The 17088-nt window shown below is 39.1% G+C and overlaps 2 protein-coding genes across 2 annotated transcripts in view; both read left to right on the forward strand.

Moving 5' to 3' along the window:
* Window positions 1–578: 578 nt before the first annotated feature.
* MYO6 (myosin VI) overlaps window positions 579–17088 on the forward strand; it is a 138619-nt gene continuing 122109 nt past the window's right edge. Inside the window, exon 1 of the mRNA XM_040643687.1 lies at window positions 579–788. The gene's annotated coding sequence lies outside the window, so the exon portion shown is untranslated. The remainder of the gene's footprint in view (window positions 789–17088) is intronic.
* Window positions 5137–6190, forward strand: LOC103657400 (26S proteasome complex subunit SEM1-like). The gene has a single exon (XM_008684839.2). It carries the CDS (start codon window positions 5894–5896, stop codon window positions 6128–6130), a length of 237 nt encoding a protein of 78 aa, XP_008683061.1. The 5' UTR covers window positions 5137–5893; the 3' UTR covers window positions 6131–6190.

A 17088-nucleotide genomic window follows, 5' to 3' on the forward strand; every position in this document is an offset into this window, starting at 1 on the left:
AGAAATACAAAATTTCCATTTCAGACCCTCTCCTACCCAAAGCAGAATAGCAAGGTTGCTCCCACCGCAGCGCAGCCCAGCGGCCCCCGTCCCCCCTCCGCCAAGCCGAGCCGGACCGGAGCCTAGTTAGCAGCCGTTCTTCCCTCTGCAACAACGCGGCGTCGTTCCTGCCCATCCTCTACTAAAACGCGGGGTCCTCGCCCCCCCGCCTGAACAACCGTCTCCCTCCGTGAACAGATTCTTGCTGTTGCCGGACTGCACGGTCACCGAATCCAGACCGGAGAGAACTTGCTTTGCAAGGGCTGAGACCACCGCGGCGAAGGAGGCCGTCTCGCAGGGGGGGGAACAAGGACTGTCGGCTGCGCCCGAGGCGGTCCCTTCTCGCGCTCTAGCGCGCCCGCCTCAGCCCCGGAGGCTCTGCGCTGCGGGCCCGGGGAGAGCGAAGGGGTGGGGCGGCCGCGGGCGCCGAGAGCCCTTTCCCGGAGCGCGCGCCCGCGCGCCCGGTCGTCCCGCCCCGGCCCGCGGCGCCCCCGCCCCCTTGGGCGCTCCGTAGCCGTGACGTGCGCGCGGCGGGGCAGGGGACTCGGCTGGGCGCCGGCCGGCGGGCGGAGACGGACCCGGGATCTGTCCGAGCAGGAAGCTAGCAGGATCCCGGTGGCCGTCGCCCGTCTCAGAGCTTGTCCACGTCGTCGCCCTTTTCGCTCGACTTCATCACCTTTCACCCCGCCCTCCACCGCTCCGGCCACAGGTAGCCTCGCTGCCGCGCACCTGCCCTCGCGTCCGCACCGGTGAGTGACGCGGAGCCCGGCTTCGGGGCGTGAGCGTCAGGGCCTCGCTGTCCCGGCCCGCCCTGCTTCGGGGCTTCCTCGGGCCGTCCGGGGGCGGACGGCTGGTTTCACCTCCCGAGGACGCGTGTAGGTGAAGCAGGTGATGGTGGGCCCGGCCGGCGGCTCACTAGTGCCAGGGCTGGTTCTCATTTCCACAGGACACTGAGAGTCTCCTTTAGTGGGTTTATCTTCACAAAGATACCTTTGTGTATCTGCTGTAGCTCCCAGGTAGAAGGAGGGCACTCAGGGGACCCACTCTGACTTGGACACACCGTAATATTTTTAAGTAAACAAGCTTCAAATTCAGTGTAGGGATAGTGCCGCTTGTTCTGAGATGAGAGGGTCAGGTGCCAACCACCATTAAATTAATAGTTTGATCGTGGAGGAGACTAGGTTGGGACTCTCTAAACGCTATAATTTTAGTCTTTAGGTTGTCCAGTACTTTGAGTATGTTAATTTGTATAGGGGCTACTGAACAAGCTTTTTATATTTGTTAATTTCCAAAAACTCCTTAAAACTATTAAAATACTTCAACTCCGGGATTTTAAGTAGAAAATGATTTGGTAGGGTTATTACTAGAACATCCGTGTCGGAAATACTGTTTCTCGGGGCGCCTGGGTGGCTCAGTCGTTGAGCGTCTGCCTTCCTCCCAGGGTCCTGGGATGGAGCCCCACATCAGGCTCCCTGCTCCACTGGGAGCCTGCTTCTTCCTCTCCCACTCCCCCTGCCTGTGTTCCCTCTCTCGCTGGCTGTGTCTCTTTCTGTCAAATAAAATCTTAAAAAAAAAAAAAAAGGGAAATGCTATTTCTATACAGTTTAAGAAAACAGGTTATATTTTATTTGGCATAAAGTTCTGGTGGACGAATGCTTACATCCTAACCTACAGGTATTAGTGAACAACTAGGAGCACTGTCCCAGCTTCACAGATTGCTGTGCATGCTAAGTAAGTTTCATTTGCTGATATGCTCTGAAGTTGTAGATACAGTGTATCTAAATATAGTCAGGGTTTGAAAGTTCTAGAAATTCCTAAGATTTAGTTGAAACCATTCACACCATAAAATGTGAATCTTGAACTTGGGCTGGAGTGGTCATGGTACAAAGGTTGGCAGCAAAACGCCATATCTGTACAAATTAACTAAACTTCATAGATATCTTGGGTTGTGGTTTTACAATTGGAAATTGTTTAGTGAAAAAATTACCTTGGTGTTTTTTATCATTAATTTTTGAAACATTACAATTTGGGCTATAGCCAGAGCTTGAAACAATGCAGCCATTCAAAATAACTCATTGACTTTTAAATATCCAGCTCATTTTGAGTACTTTAAGTTGCTCAGGAATTATATGCACAGTGGTAAACAAGCCGTTTTAGTCTTAGGCAGATATGCCTATTGCGTTTTTATGTTCCATGTGACATATTGTTCTCCCAGTTTGAGTTACATTTTCGTTTTCAAAAACTAATTTTGAAAGAGAGTAACAGAAGTAATGAATGACTTTAAGAAAAGATTATCATGATTAAAAACTCTAAATATATATTATATAAAACTGTAATATACATATATTCTTCATTAGTGTCTAGAAACACGAGCAAGGAAAATGTAATGAGCTATTGCAATATTTAATGTAAATTAATGCAAGGTATTAAAAACAGAGATCATAAATCGTAACCCCATGGCGCTTATCTGAAGTGGATTTTTTTCCCCTCTGTTTATGTTTATGTGATCAAGTTTTAAAATAACAGTGGCCAGGAAATCTGAGAGAGGCTGAAGGCTCTTTTCTCATCCTGTTGTGACTTTGCCTAGAGACTGTGGTGTATCATGTAGCCCATTGTTTAGATAACTGGGCTGTCTCTGGGTTCTAAAGTACAGCTCTTTTCAGAAAGTTTTCAAATTTTTGACCATGTGAGGTTTGAATAAATACAAACATCCAAAACATTTTTTAGAAAATTAACCCGTTTTCACTGTTGATAATTGAAGCTTCATTTTGATATTTAAAAATGTCAGTTTTAAAAAGTTTTCTAACCTCTGTGAATTTTTCATTTTTGTATATTAAAACATTCTCGGTAAAAGACTGAAAAAGGTATTGTAGCTCTAATAATTCTCATACAGTTTGTGATCCCCTTAGTGAGGTACTTCATAATAATTTCTGAACTTTAATAGGATAAGATCATTACCCCCTTTATGAGGGATCTGCCGTAATCAGAACACTAACTGAGGGATTTGATCTACAAAATAATTTTCAGGGTTGGTGGTCTTGTCCTTTTACTCATGAAGAAATTTAAGCTTAGTGAATTAAATATTTGCTCAAGGTCTTACAACTCCAGAGGAACAAAGTCTGGATTCACACCTAAGTTGTTGTCTTTTTTTTTTTTTTTTTAATAATATATATATTTTTTTAAGATTTTATTTATTCTACAGAGATAGAGACAGCCAGGGGGAGTGGGAGAGGAAGAAGCAGGCTCATAGCGGAGGAGCCTGATGTGGGGCTCAATCCCAGAACGCTGGGATCACGCCCTGAGCCGAAGGCAGACGCTTAACCGCTGTGCCACCCAGGCACCCCACACCTAAGTCTTCTGACCATGAAACCCCTGTTTTTTCCACCCGACCAGGTTGCCTTGATCTCAGTTCCTTTGGTAGACTGTTCAAATAAACCTGCAGAACTGGTATTGTGTTAAAAAATGTAACTTGAAGAAGGCACACAGGAGTGAGGACGATACAGGTCATGAATGTGGTTCTGAAACTAATGTTGAATTTTCTGTTTTTTTCATTCTTAAGGTGACAACTTTGAACAGTGGCGTGGGGTTGCTTTATCATTTCCTATGTAAATTCCAGAATATTATATAATTAGTGCACTTTTTATTTTGATGGGTTTATAGGAATTAGAATTAGGCTGTAATGTAACGCTGGTTTTCATTGTAGATAAAATGGATAGTACAGTGTTCCTGTTTCAGATAGAACTTTATATTTTCCTCAAATGAGATTGATTGTTGCCCATATATACAATAGGTGTCTTTTAAATATTACACAATTAACTTCATAATCCTTGTGAGGGGGCTTGTTTTCAAAGTATGATTAAATTCTCACCTGTACTATTAGGGCAATTTTTTTATGGCCTGTGTTTATTTCAGAAATGTCCCTTGAGCTATAATAGACATAAAAGACAAAAATGAGCACACGAAGTCCATCTTTTGTAACAAAGTAGGAGTCATTTCAGCAGTAGAATGTCTTTGGGTAAATGAGAAGAAAAATGGTAAGGCTGAGTTGGGTGACTGTGTTAGTGTTTCATTATTTGATTTGAACTATTAAGAATTTTGCATCCTAGGGATACTCATATTCAACTGTAAGTACAAAACCATCATCCAAGAGCTTAATATAAATTATTAATGGACGATCTGTAACACCCCTGCTTGTGTGTGTATATGCATGTGTAGATAATTAAGAACTAACTAAGGTCAAATAAGCTTAAATTCTATTTTTGAGGCCTTATATAATATTCAGAGGAACCAGAAAGTTTAGCATTTAAAACAGCTATGCTTTTATTTGACAAATTTAGTGGAATATTAGTAATCTTAAAATATAAATATTAGAATATTTTTCTGTTTATGGTTTTGAAAAATAAACTTTTCATATTTAGTATAAGAATGACATGGTAATTCGAGAAATGACCACAAGTCCACAAGAAGTTCTCCCTGTAAGTGAAGCATAGACTGTAAAACCAGAAGAACCAATCCTGCATCTTTAGAAATCCTGCTGGTGTTAAAGAGAAGGGAAGTCCTTTTCTATACTGAAGGCATGCCTCCAGTGAAACCAAAATACTGAAGAACATTCCTTGGGTGATATTCACCCAGGTGAATATTTATATCCAGGCTGAGTAATATGCACAAAGGAAGGCGGTGCTCTTGACAAAACCACAGGCATCTTTCATGTAAGTTACGTCACTTGTTATTTTATTCAAGGTAACCTGCTGCTTAACCTTTACAAGGTAAGGTATTGCATATAGCAGAATTTTAAAATTTCTGTTATATGTGGATAAACATCTTTTTCAACAAATATTTACTGAGGGCCTACTGTGTTTGAAATATGACTGTAGGTGGGACCTGGTTCTTCTTTGTACTGGCAGATCTTTGGATCTAGGAAATATAAAGAGTGGCAGAGACAAAAAGAAAGATGAGTAGAAATACCAATTTAAAATCTGATGGCGTTTATATCAAATTTAACAGCTTACATTCGTATGGCACTTTATTGTTCTGGAAATAGTTTTATGTACATTTGGTCCTTAAAACAACTTGTTGAAGTAGATGTGGTAAACTTACTCTTATTCTGCAGATGAGAAAATGGAGACAAAAACATTAAACACCTTGTTCAAGGTTCCATATGTGGCTGCTTAGAAGCACAGCTGAGAGTGGAACTTCTGTGTATTCCGTAGTAGATCATAATTATCTTCTAGGTGTTAGAATTAACCTCTTAACGGGCACTTATTTCATTTTGTGGCTTCAATTCGGATGGTTCCAGAAATTCTGAAAAGTCAGCATCACTAAAGTGGTAATTGTTAAATTGTTACTAGGTTTGTTTTTGTTTTTGTTTGAATGTCAGGGAGGAGATGAACATGAGGCATTATTATGGGACTCCTTTAACATTTTTACTAGATTAATGGAACTGAGGTTGGTAATTAACTTTTCTCATTGGAGAGTTTTTAAAGATTTTTCTATTTTAGAGAGAGCTTGCTCACACATGTGAGTGAGCGAGCATTGGGGGGAACAAAGAGAGAAGGGGAGAAAGAGAGAGAGTCTGAAGCTGACTCTTTGCTGAGTGCAGAGCCGCAAGCAGGGCTCGATCTCAGATCCTGACCTGAGCTGAAACCGAGAGTTGTCACTTAACCAACTGTGCCACCCAGGAGCCCCTGGTTGGAGAGTTTTTAACGGAAAGCACACAATTTGTTTTAAAAAAGAAAGGAGAGCTCTGTGGTAGAGCTGGCTTCAGAGGTGGCAGCAGTGTTGCTGTCTTCTGTGGGGAAAGGGGGATTTCCAACTTTCCTCTCAGCCTGAGAGGTTTTCAGTGGAGAGGGTCGCCATGTTAGAGAAAAAGCAGCCCGTAGACTTGGAACTCATGGAGGAAGACTGGGCTAGTTTAGATGAAGATGAAGATACACATGTGTGGGAGGATGATTGGGATGATGACAATGTAGAGAATGACTTCCCCAGTCAATTAGGAGCGGAAATACAGAAACATGGTTATAAGGTGGAGACCTCATGGCATCCAGAAGAATTGTTGAAGCAACCTAAACTTGAACTGTTTACTAAATTCTAGGACAGAGAATCCAGGATGGGACACTTAAAAAAATAATGTTTATTTTATTACGTGCTTGGATTTATTTTTTTTGTCTCTCACACACACACACAATGTTTGCTCTTAAAAAAAAAGAAAAATATTCTGGGGGAACTTTGAAAATAACTTTTGTTACTTGGCACATTGGTATTGATCTGATAATTATGCTTGTTTTTGTAGAGATTCACTAATGAGCTAAGGTGTGTCTGCATTGGTACCATTATGCCTTCATTCGTTCGACAAATATTTGAGTGTCTGCCATGAGCCATATGCTGTTCTAAGGGCTGATGATACACTGATAAGTTAAGACCAAGTTCCTGTGCTGAGTGACATTTTATTGTTGTTTTGAATTAAGTTAATTATAGGCTCTTCTTACTAATATGTAATCAACAGGGCTGACCCTAAAGTTGGGAAAGAGATAATTGTGAAAGTGGTGCAATTTGAGGGTTACTAAAAGACTCATTTACTCCAAAATATTCTACTCCTGGCCTTCAGTCCACTGTTACCAATCTGCTCCTGATAAGTAAGAGGACATTCCATCTTTTATCAGTCTCAGGAACACAAGGCTGAGAGAAAATAAAGGGGACCTAGGGTTGATATATTGGGTTAGCAGCTATTGTTTATTGAGTTTTTGCTATATGTTAGTGTGTCAGGCAAGTACTTTATGTACATTATCTCAGTTAATCACTACATGACTGACTTTAGTGCATTTGACATTATGACCCACAATTTACGGATTGGGAAGGTGAGGCATAAGATATTAAATTTGCTCGAGCTTACAGCCAGGACTTGGTATTTGGATGTACTTAGCATGCAGTAGGTAAGAGTTTAGAAAGAGTACTGATACACACAGACTTGTGATGTCCTACCAGTGTGTGATGGCATACAGTGTAGGTGGAAGGCCTTGGTGAGTGATGGGTGGGGAGTCAGGAGGGCTTGTTGTGGAGAGGGAGTGGCCAAGGGAGGGTTATTGCTTGTTTAACTGCTTGGCCCTAAGGCTCAATTCTTTTTGTGGCAGTCCTGAAGCTCCAGAGTTCCATTTACATACAAGTGCTTGCTTACCCAGTTTACAGGTGAGAGGGGCTGGCAGACCGGAGATGATCCTGGTTTTGCCAGTCATGGCTGTCGTCAGATTACTTAGTTTCTCTGGGCTTCAGTTTTCTCATCTATAAAATGGAGGCAACAGTGTTACCTACCTGGTGTGGTTCCTGTGAGGACGGAATTAGATAATAATACATGTGAAACATATATCACAGTGGTGTGTAGTTAGTGTGCATTGTTATTGTTACTATGTTAGTTTTTTTGTTTGTTTCTGTTTTGGTTTCTTTGGCCATGTTTAATGTGGAATGTGGATTCTTAAAGTTGGCCAAATTTAAGAGGTTCTGAAATGTAGGTGTGCATCACAATTATCTGGGAACTGGTAAAAAACATTTGTCAGAAAGGTGTGGGTGAGGCCTGGGCATTCGCATTTTAACAAGTTTCTTGGTTGATTGACTTGCACACCAAAATTTGAGAACCACTGTTTAAAACTTTTCTTTATCTTATGCCTAAGAAAGGCTTCAACAATGACGACAAAAAGTGTTTGGAGTAACCAGGCAGTGTATGGTAGAAGGAAGTGAAATATCGGTTACCAGAATCCTTTCATTGCTTTTTTTTTTTTTTCTGTTAAGTTTTTTTTGGGGCTTATAGGCATCTATCTTGAGAGGACAGGGCAGTGTTAAATTTCACACCTAATTTTAATTGTAATGAGCTTTTCAGCGTTTAACCAGCTTCATTTGGAAGTGAGCTGCTTATATTTAATTTTTAAATGATTATGCAAATAGCAATAATAAGTAATACTTGAATAGATCTTAAGATCTTGTGAAACTTTTAAAATTGAATTTCTTTAGATAATGTACTGTTTTGAATTAACCAGACTTGGTATTGTTAGCTGCATCAGGCAAGCTCCCAGCAGGAAAGAGATTTCATCCTTGATGGTGCAAAAGAAGAGATTATGGAGATTAGAGAACAAACAAGGGTGGTGGTGGTGGTGGGGGAAGCACCCACGGAATAGCAATGGTGAAAAACCCTTAAATCTCCAGAGATTACCAAAGCTGAGAGTTGAGAATGGACATTGTGGAGGAGGGCCCTGGGGAACTGTGGCTTTGAGGCAGTCAGGCAGAGAGGGAGGGGAAGTTCCCTGATCTCTCCTCCCTCTGTCTTTGGGTCTTGTTCATTGGTTTACATTGCTGGAACCTCCTTGGGGACCCTAGGTGTTGATCTGTGCAGGCTCATTCTCCCAGGGCAGGAACAGAGCAGAGGAGGATTGGGGGTTTGGTGGAGTAAGTGGAGAGTAAATGTGGAGAATAAGTAGGGCATTGATTAGAACCTTTGGGGATTTTTAGCATTTCCTTGGTGTAGTATAAATAACTTTGAGTGTTGTGATACATCTCAAAAATCCTTGAGATTGCTTATATTATACATGCTTAGAAAATAGTTCATTCACTTTCTCATCTAATTGGACAGTTATTTTAGGAACTTTTTTTTTTTTTTTTTTTTTAAGTAATCTCTGTGCCCAATGTGGTGCTCGAACTCACGACCGGGAGATCAAGCGTTGCATGCTCTTCCGACTGAGATAGCCAGGCTCCCCTTAGGAACTTTTAATGATCTGTATAACACAATGAGAAACATAACCTAAGTCTATTAACATAAAACGCTTTTATTAGTATATTATTTTACCTTAATGAGGTTCCTGAAATTAGTCTTGGTATGAAAGAGTGAATGTTTTTCATTTAAAAGATCTTTTAATGACTAAATTTTTAAAAAAGAATTTTGGCAAGAAGAGGTCTTTGCCTTGTATAATTTGTATCTCCTGCTCACCTGGACTCTTGATAGCAAAAAGACCAGAACATAGGCTTAATGTAGTAACAGTTCATAGAAGTAAGACTGTTGTGAAGTAATTGTTCTTCCCCCGACAAGTCCTTTTAAAGACACATTAAATTTCTGTGTAAATCTGTTGCAGTTTGCTGTTATTCAGCTGTCAATTTTACATAGTTAACCTGAATTCTGGGTACAGGTTTAAATCTGTGTTTTTTATTTTGGACAAATTCCTGAGGATTAGTAAAGAAAAGGGTTTCTCTTCTTAAGAGACAAGGTGGTATGAAGGTCCCTAGTGTATGAGCAGTACTCCCTCTAAAAACGATTAGCTTATAATTTATATTTTCTTTCTACTCTTGAAGGTTCTTGGGCAAAAGAGTACAAGATTTTCTCAGATTAAGCAAAATCTTGTGATATAGCTGCAAAATGCTCGAGACTGCTTGTTTCAAGTACAGCTAGACTGGGTCTTGTTCACAGCTTCCAGAAAGGGAAAAACCAATCATATTACCTAGGGCTGAGCGAATTAATCAAATAACAAACACCTGGCTATGAGACTTTAAAATATAAATAAAGGATACTTCTGGATGTAAATGATATAATTTGGTCTTTTTTTTTTTTAAACAAATAAGTTTATAAGCTTGACTTTAAAAGAATATGGGGGGGCACCTGGGTGGCTCAGTCAGTTAAGCATCTGACTCTTGATCTCAGCTCAGGTCTTGATCTCTGGGTCTTGAGTTCAGGCTCCCAGTTAGACTCTGAGCTGGGTGTGGAGCATATTCAAGGAAAAAGAAAAAGAATATGGTACAAAAAAGAAACGGGTTTGGAGTAAACCACAGAGCACCTGTGCTTGAAATAATATATTTAGATATGTTCTCAGTAAGTGGTCTTTTCTTCCTTCTTTGAAAAACAGATTTCAAACTTTTTCGGGATCTTCTAAAAACACACTCTTTGTTTTGATTTGGTGCTGATAGAATTAGTATCCTGAAGGGGAGAATTGAGGCTGTTGGTTTTTCCATGTTATGCTCTTTGAATTTCCCTGATTTGAGGATTGAGTTATTCCAAAGAGAATTTTTCTCCAGTTCCTTGTTATTTTTTTTCTAAAATTAGATGAAACAACTGTGTTTTGGTTTGTGGGCATGATTTGCTCTCTGTTATCCTTTTGGTATTTTGGGGAAGAACAAAGTGTATTCATGTGTATGTGTTTTCAAGAGGAATATATTAGCTTCTCTGCTCTTCCTGTGCATCACTGAGGATGAGAGCAGATGATTGATGTAACTTTAATGCTTTTGTTTGAGGTTTCAAACAAAACTGTGGCTGTGTTGGCCATTGAGATGATGGGGAGGAAAAACAGATGAGTGCTTAGGGTAGAAGTAGGCATCGTGTTTTCAATGGCAAATTGAGGAGGTTTATATTAGTTGGAGAAAGGTTTTCTTTTTTTTAAATTTTTAAAATTTTTTTTTAAAGATTTTATTTACTTATTTGACAGAGATAGAGACAGCCAGCGAGAGAGGGAACACAAGCAGGGGGAGTGGGAGAGGAAGAAGCAGGCTCATAGCGGAGGAGCCTGATGTGGGGCTCGATCCCATAACGCTGGGACCACGCCCTGAGCTGAAGGCAGACGCTTAACCGCTGTGCCACCCAGGCGCCCCGAGAAAGATTTTCTATGAGGCATGGTGGGGAGGGGAGAGAAGGATGGGAATTGAATGAGTTTGAACATATGACGAATTTCACTACAGATGTTTTAGAAACCAGAAAAAATATTTATTTCAGTCAGAATTTTTATATTTCATAGATACATTATACTGATTGATTTTTTTTGAAGGGGGGGTGCAGCATAAGTTAGGAATTTATAGACCAGTTGTTTAATTTGGTGATTTTAATGAGTTATTAGCAAAATTGGAGCTAGCCTGATGGTTGTATACAGGAATGTTAGTGTGTCAAAAAATGGGTTATTTTTTTTTATTAAAGGTGTACTTCTGTAACTGGTCCAGAATTTCATGAACTTTGGTTTTGTTCTCTAGCATTCTGTTGTTTGGCACGCAACATTGACATGGTATTTTTAGCACGGTAGAGTAGTTGAATGGTGAAAAGGTTTATGTCATGGGTTGGAAGGTGCCAATATATTATAATGATAGATTGAATGAATGATCCAGATCCAGAATGATCCTAGAACAGTACATTTCTAATGATTCTTGAGGGCCAGTGATATGCCACCACTTCAAGTGTTTTGTAGTCATTTTCACATTTAATTCTAACGTTGATCCTGTGAGGTAGCTCTTCTTCTTATCTCATTTCACAACTGAGAGAGCTGAGGTGGAGATAATTTGCTAGGTTGATACACGTAGTAAGGTGCAGAGCTGAGGGATATCTTCAGGAGGTCTGGATCCAGAGCCTTTGCCCCATTTAGAATTCTAAGTTACCTTTTTCTGTGTTCTCTTGAAGACTCAAAGCTTTGAAAACCCCTTCAGGATTAATCTGTTCTGTCTACTGTATCTAAACAAGGGATGGTAACATCATGACACTCTTGCAGCTATTGCGGGCCTTCAGGTTTAAGCAGGTAACTCCTCCGTCATATCCTCTTTGGTCCTCACCCTCGGATTCCTGTTCTACACAGTGCTCCAGCTTCCGCTGCCCGCTGATGAGAGCAGGGAGACCTTCTGGACACACAGCGTCTAAACTATTCTTTACAGTTTTAAACCCCTTAACTATACATTTTAATTAATACTTCATGAATTTGCTTTAAACAAATGTATTCCTGTAAAGTTTCATATAAATTAAATAAAGAATTAAATTATAATTTCATATTATCCTGGGAAAGATTCTTATTTATTTATTTAAATTATTCTAATAGCGATTTCTTTTGTAAAGGGAAGAATCTTTTTGTTGAACAGTGGTTGTTTTCTAGATTGTGCTAACAAAGATGGGATATTTCACATATTACTGTTGTATAAACATGGGTCTGGCTAAATACACATTTTATATAAATATGCCTAAATTAAGCTTGATCTCATATTCTGCTTGATATTACTAATAAAAGGGGATTGGGTAATAGGGGTTTTTCTTCAGTACATGCTGTTTGTTGGATTTGCCCTCTAATGTTCTACAGTAGGCCATCTACACTAAGAATAATATGCTTTTAAGCAGTAGAGTGAGGTTCAGTATGTAGCACAATAGTATATGTATGTGTGTGTATATATATATATATTTTTTAATTCTTTTTGTGTGACCTAATAAAATTTATTAGGTCAATGATAGTGTTCTGTTTTAATGCTAAAAATCAGTGTTTTATATGAGTGAAATAAATTGTTTGAAAATAACAGTTAAATTTAGAGACATTGTTTTACTTAAAAATTGTTATGGTTGAAAGCAGACAAACTGTTGTTTGGAAAACATACTTTGATGTAGCTCTGGGTTGAATATTTATTTCCTGTACCTAATACCATGCTAATGAGGCCACGAACCCGGATTCATTGTGTTCTGCCCTAAACACTCAACAGAGACCGCTCTGTAACCTCGTAATTAATAGATCCATTGGCCTCATTTAGATCATTATTCTTTTCCAACCTGTTCAACTCTTCACCAACTAATCCTCCTTGAATTCTTTTTCCTTAGCTTCTGTGGTCATGCACTCTGTCAGGTCTCTGACTTTTCCCGTTTTGTTTTTACTGCTTAATTCTCTCCGCCAATGCCTTTACTGTTCATGTCTCATAAACCTCTGTACTTGGCACTTTGCTCTACTCACTCTGTTTCTTATTAGTCCCATGGTTCCAATTCTTATTTTTAGTGCAGATTTCCCCCAAATTTCTTTCTGTATCAACTTGACCGTCATTTCTAAACTGATGCTGTCCACACGTCTTCAGATTTCACAATTCCTGTCAAATCTACCTCCTTTGAGAAGCTTGGATCTTCTTCTGTTGCCCATATGATAGCCCCATTGCCTTAGTTACTCAGGTTCAGAATTTTCACTCACCTTTTCCCTCTTGTCATATTCATTCACTTGCCAAACCCTGTTCTGCTTCTGGAAGGTCATCCTTCACTTTCTACTCCCTCTGAGTGCAGGCTTCATTACTTTTTCTTCCATGTACATCTCCTTGTGTTTGGCCCTTTTCCTCAATGCACAGCACAGTCTGTCCTGTGCATTGCCATTGGTGCTATGTTTCAAAGTAGAAATCTGGTTGTAACATACTCTTGCTGAATAAGAATCCTTATTAGCCTTTACTAATACATTTCAGAGTCCAAACTTGTACTGTGGGGTTGAAACCCTTCGTGGCCTAATCTCTTGGCTCGCTGTTCTACTGCAGCGCTTGTCGCACTTCTGCCGCTGTGCCATGCTCTGGCCCCGTAGACCTATTCCCTAAACATGTCCCCATTCTCCCATCTTCCTACTCTTGTTCAAACAAAACTTTGGCTGGAATTCACTTTTCTTTAGTCTTACCTTTCAGGAACTGTTTGAATTAAATCTTTCAAAATAGTTTCCCCAAATTTACTGTTTGGAATTATACCTGTATTATAATATTTATCACAGGTTATGTAATATATGTGTGTCTTCTTTCATTGTCTCCTACTCTCATTAGATTAATTATGAATGACTAGAGAATGTGAGCTGCCTAGCAAAAGATTTGGTAAGATTTTATGTAGATCAGTGCATCTCAGGTTTTAGGATTCTTTTTTACTCATAATTATTGAGGACTCTGTGAAGATTCTGTTTATCTCTTTGGTTATATCAATATTTACTGTGTTAGAAATGAAAATTTAGGAATTGAGAACTTATTTAATCCATTTAAAAATAAATAATAAATGCATGTTAACAGAAAATGACATTTTATGAAAAAAAACTATTTTGGGGGTTGCCTAGCTGGCTCAGTCGGTAGAATATCTGACTCTTGATCTTGGGGTTGTGAATTTAAGCCCACGTTGGGTGTAGAGAGTACTTAAAGATTAACAGAAAGAAAAGACTATTTTCCAAAACAAAGATTTGTGAAAAAAGGTGGCACTATTTTATATTTTTGTGAATCTCTATGATGTCTTACTTCAGAGAAGATAACTGAATGAAATTTTCCTGCATTATGTTGTTTTTGGTTGAACTGTAGATGAAGAAATCTGACCTCACACAGATATATATCTTTGGGAAAGGAAGTAGTAATCTAACCTTTTTAGATAATTTTGTATATCCTTCTTTGGTCGTAACAAAACTCAGCAGGTGGTAGTTTCTTAAAATTTCAAGGTGGAATCTTAAACCATACTAGTGAACTTTTGTACTCTGTTATATTATAATCTGTTGATGTATTTTGCACCCAGAATGTATCTTTTGCCCATTCATGATTTTATAACATAATGTATTGGTCATTTGAAACACACTGTTTTTGCTGAATTATGTAGATCTTCCAAAATTTTGTAATCTCAAAAAATTATATTTTGATTTCATCAGAAAAGTCTTAACTATTTAAACTTTAACAGCATAAGCTATTATGCTTAAGGTGGCAGATACAAGTTTTCCCAAATTCTGCTTTTCGCTTGAATTTTATTATTGTCAACAAATGTTGTCATTTGCTTTGCTTGAAGTGACAGGCTTTACTCAAAAAACAAACAAAACCCCAAATTTGCCAAAAACCCAAGTTTGAATAACCAAGGTTTTTTAGTCATTGTTTCCAGTAACCATGGTATTTTATGGAAAAAAAAAGTTCCTGAAGATTACAACTCAAACATTCACACACGTATTTTCCTTGAGGCATTATTTTGTTTTACAGCAGAAGTACTTTATGTGCAATTCCTACCATAATGTAGAATGTTAAAAAGGTGTATTTAAGATCAAGATATACCAAAATTAATAGATTTTACTGCTTAATCAGAAGTATTCTTTTTTGTTTAAAGATTTTATTTATTTATCTGAGAGAAGGGAGAGCACAGAGGGAGAGGGAGAGGGAGAAGCAGGCTCCCCCGCTGACCAGAGAGCCTGACAATGTGGGGCTCAATCCCAGGACCCTGGGATCATAACCTGAGCTGAAGGCAGTTGCTTAACCCACTGAGCCACCGGGCACCCCAGTCAAAAGTATCCTTAAGTGAAACCAGCATTCTTTTACTGTGGGTGCAGTGACCACTGTCTTGGTTCTGGCTAAAGAGGTACAAGTTTTACCTATCATTGGTTCTGTATAATTAGGGTAAATGTAACTATAGTGAAAAAGACAAGTGTCTTGGTATTATTATGAAAATAGTTTTGACCTTGTTGACTCTCTGAAAGGGTCTCAAGGATCTTTAGGGGGTGCATTGACTTGGAGAACTGCTGGTCTAGGTAATAGTCTGCTTGAGTTCTGAATGTGTTCAGGTTTCCTGTAGGCCAGACATGTAGAAGCCTAGAAAGTTGGAAATGGACATTACCCTGGAGTTAATTTAATTCTAATTCCTCATTAATTCTATTTCATTCTAATTAATTCTAATTCCTTCATTAATAATGAAGAGACTTGATGAAGGCAATACAGTTAAATTAGAGGCAGAACTGAAAAGATAATTCCTGTGGCTCTTAGTTCAGAATTCATTTTTTCTATCAATATTGTGAAATTTAAAAATTTAGAGGATGAGGCACCTGGGTGGCTCAGTCGCTTAAGGGTCTGACTCTTGATTTTGGCTCAGGTCGTGATCTCAGAGTCGTGGGATGGAGCCCTGTGTTGTGGGCTCTATGCTGGGTGTGGAGCCTGCTTAAGATTCTCTCTCTCCTTCTCCCCCCCCCCCCCCCCCGCCACAGCCCTGCCCGCTTGTGCATGCACACACTCTCTCTCAAAAAAAAAAAAATATTAGAGGTAATTTCAGACACATTTCATATAAAGCTATAACTAGAAAATAAGCATTTTTTTTAATGCTATAATACAGATACTGTCAAATAGAATTCCTTAGGGTGTAAATTTTTGAACTCTGTAGAACTCTAGGATCAGCTTTCATCTGTTTCTTACCTTTTTTCCATCTAGTTGAATATGAAATTGCCGTGGTTACATGGACAACTGAGAAATTGAGATAATTCAACAATTAATGTGTAATTGTTGCTAAGAAAAGTCTTAAAATATACCCTGGGAAAAATCAGTATCATCAGTTTGACATTTAAGAGAACAGCATATAATTATATATAAAAATGAAAAATAATTGAGCATATTTTAGAGAGTGGTTTTTTTTTAAATCGTTGACTGTGGAAAGTTTTAAGCACGTTAAGAGAAGAAGAGCTATGAACCCCCATGTACCTATCGTGCAGATTCAACAGTTAGCAACTTAAGGCTAATTTTATTTTATCTTTTATCTAAAACTACCCCCCCCTGAATTATTTTGAATCAGATCCCAGGTATCATATAATATCATCTACAAACATTTCAGCTTGTAGAAGGGAGTGTTTCTTAAAACTTGTAATTAGGCATATATAATGATGTCAGGACTTGATATCTAATAAATTTGAATGAACCTGTCAGAGTCTTTTCTAGTTTAACCAACAAAGACTAGAAACAAACAGAAATCCTTCTTCTTTTGATCCTGCCGTTCTTGTTCTTTTGCCTTATATCTCTTAACATAACTCTAAATTTCTTGAAAGAGAAGACTCTATTAGCTGTTTGTTTTTCCTATTTTTAAATGAGTTTACTTTAGTTTTTTTTTTTTAAGATTTAATTTATTTGAGAGAGAGAGCTCAAGCAGTGGGGAGAGGGTCAGAGGGAGAGGGAGATGTTGACTCCCTCCTGAGCAGGGAGCCCGATGTGGGGCTCAACCCCAGGACCCCGAGATCCTGACCTGAACTGAAGGCAGATGCTCAACTGACTGAGCTCCCTACTTTAGTTTTTTATTTTTTAATTTTTTTTTAATTTTTTTTTTTTTTAAAGATTTTATTTATTTATTCGACAGAGATAGAGACAGCCAGCGAGACAGGGAACACAAGCAGGGGGAGTGGGAGAGGAAGAAGCAGGCTCCCAGCGGAGGAGCCTGATGTGGGGCTTGATCCCATAACACCGGGATCACGCCCTGAGCCGAAGGCAGACGCTTAACCGCTGTGCCACCCAGGCGCCCCCCTACTTTAGTTTTTTAAATGAATATACTATAGAAATCATATTTTGCTT

The sequence above is a fragment of the Ursus maritimus genome, unplaced genomic scaffold (assembly GCF_017311325.1).
Source record: "Ursus maritimus isolate PB19 unplaced genomic scaffold, ASM1731132v1 scaffold_29, whole genome shotgun sequence".
NCBI classification, from domain to species: domain Eukaryota; kingdom Metazoa; phylum Chordata; class Mammalia; order Carnivora; family Ursidae; genus Ursus; species Ursus maritimus.

Bases quoted from the DNA above. Each gene is read 5' to 3' on its own strand.
- LOC103657400 (XM_008684839.2), top strand. From the start codon at position 5,894: ATGTTAGAGAAAAAGCAGCCCGTAGACTTGGAACTCATGGAGGAAGAC.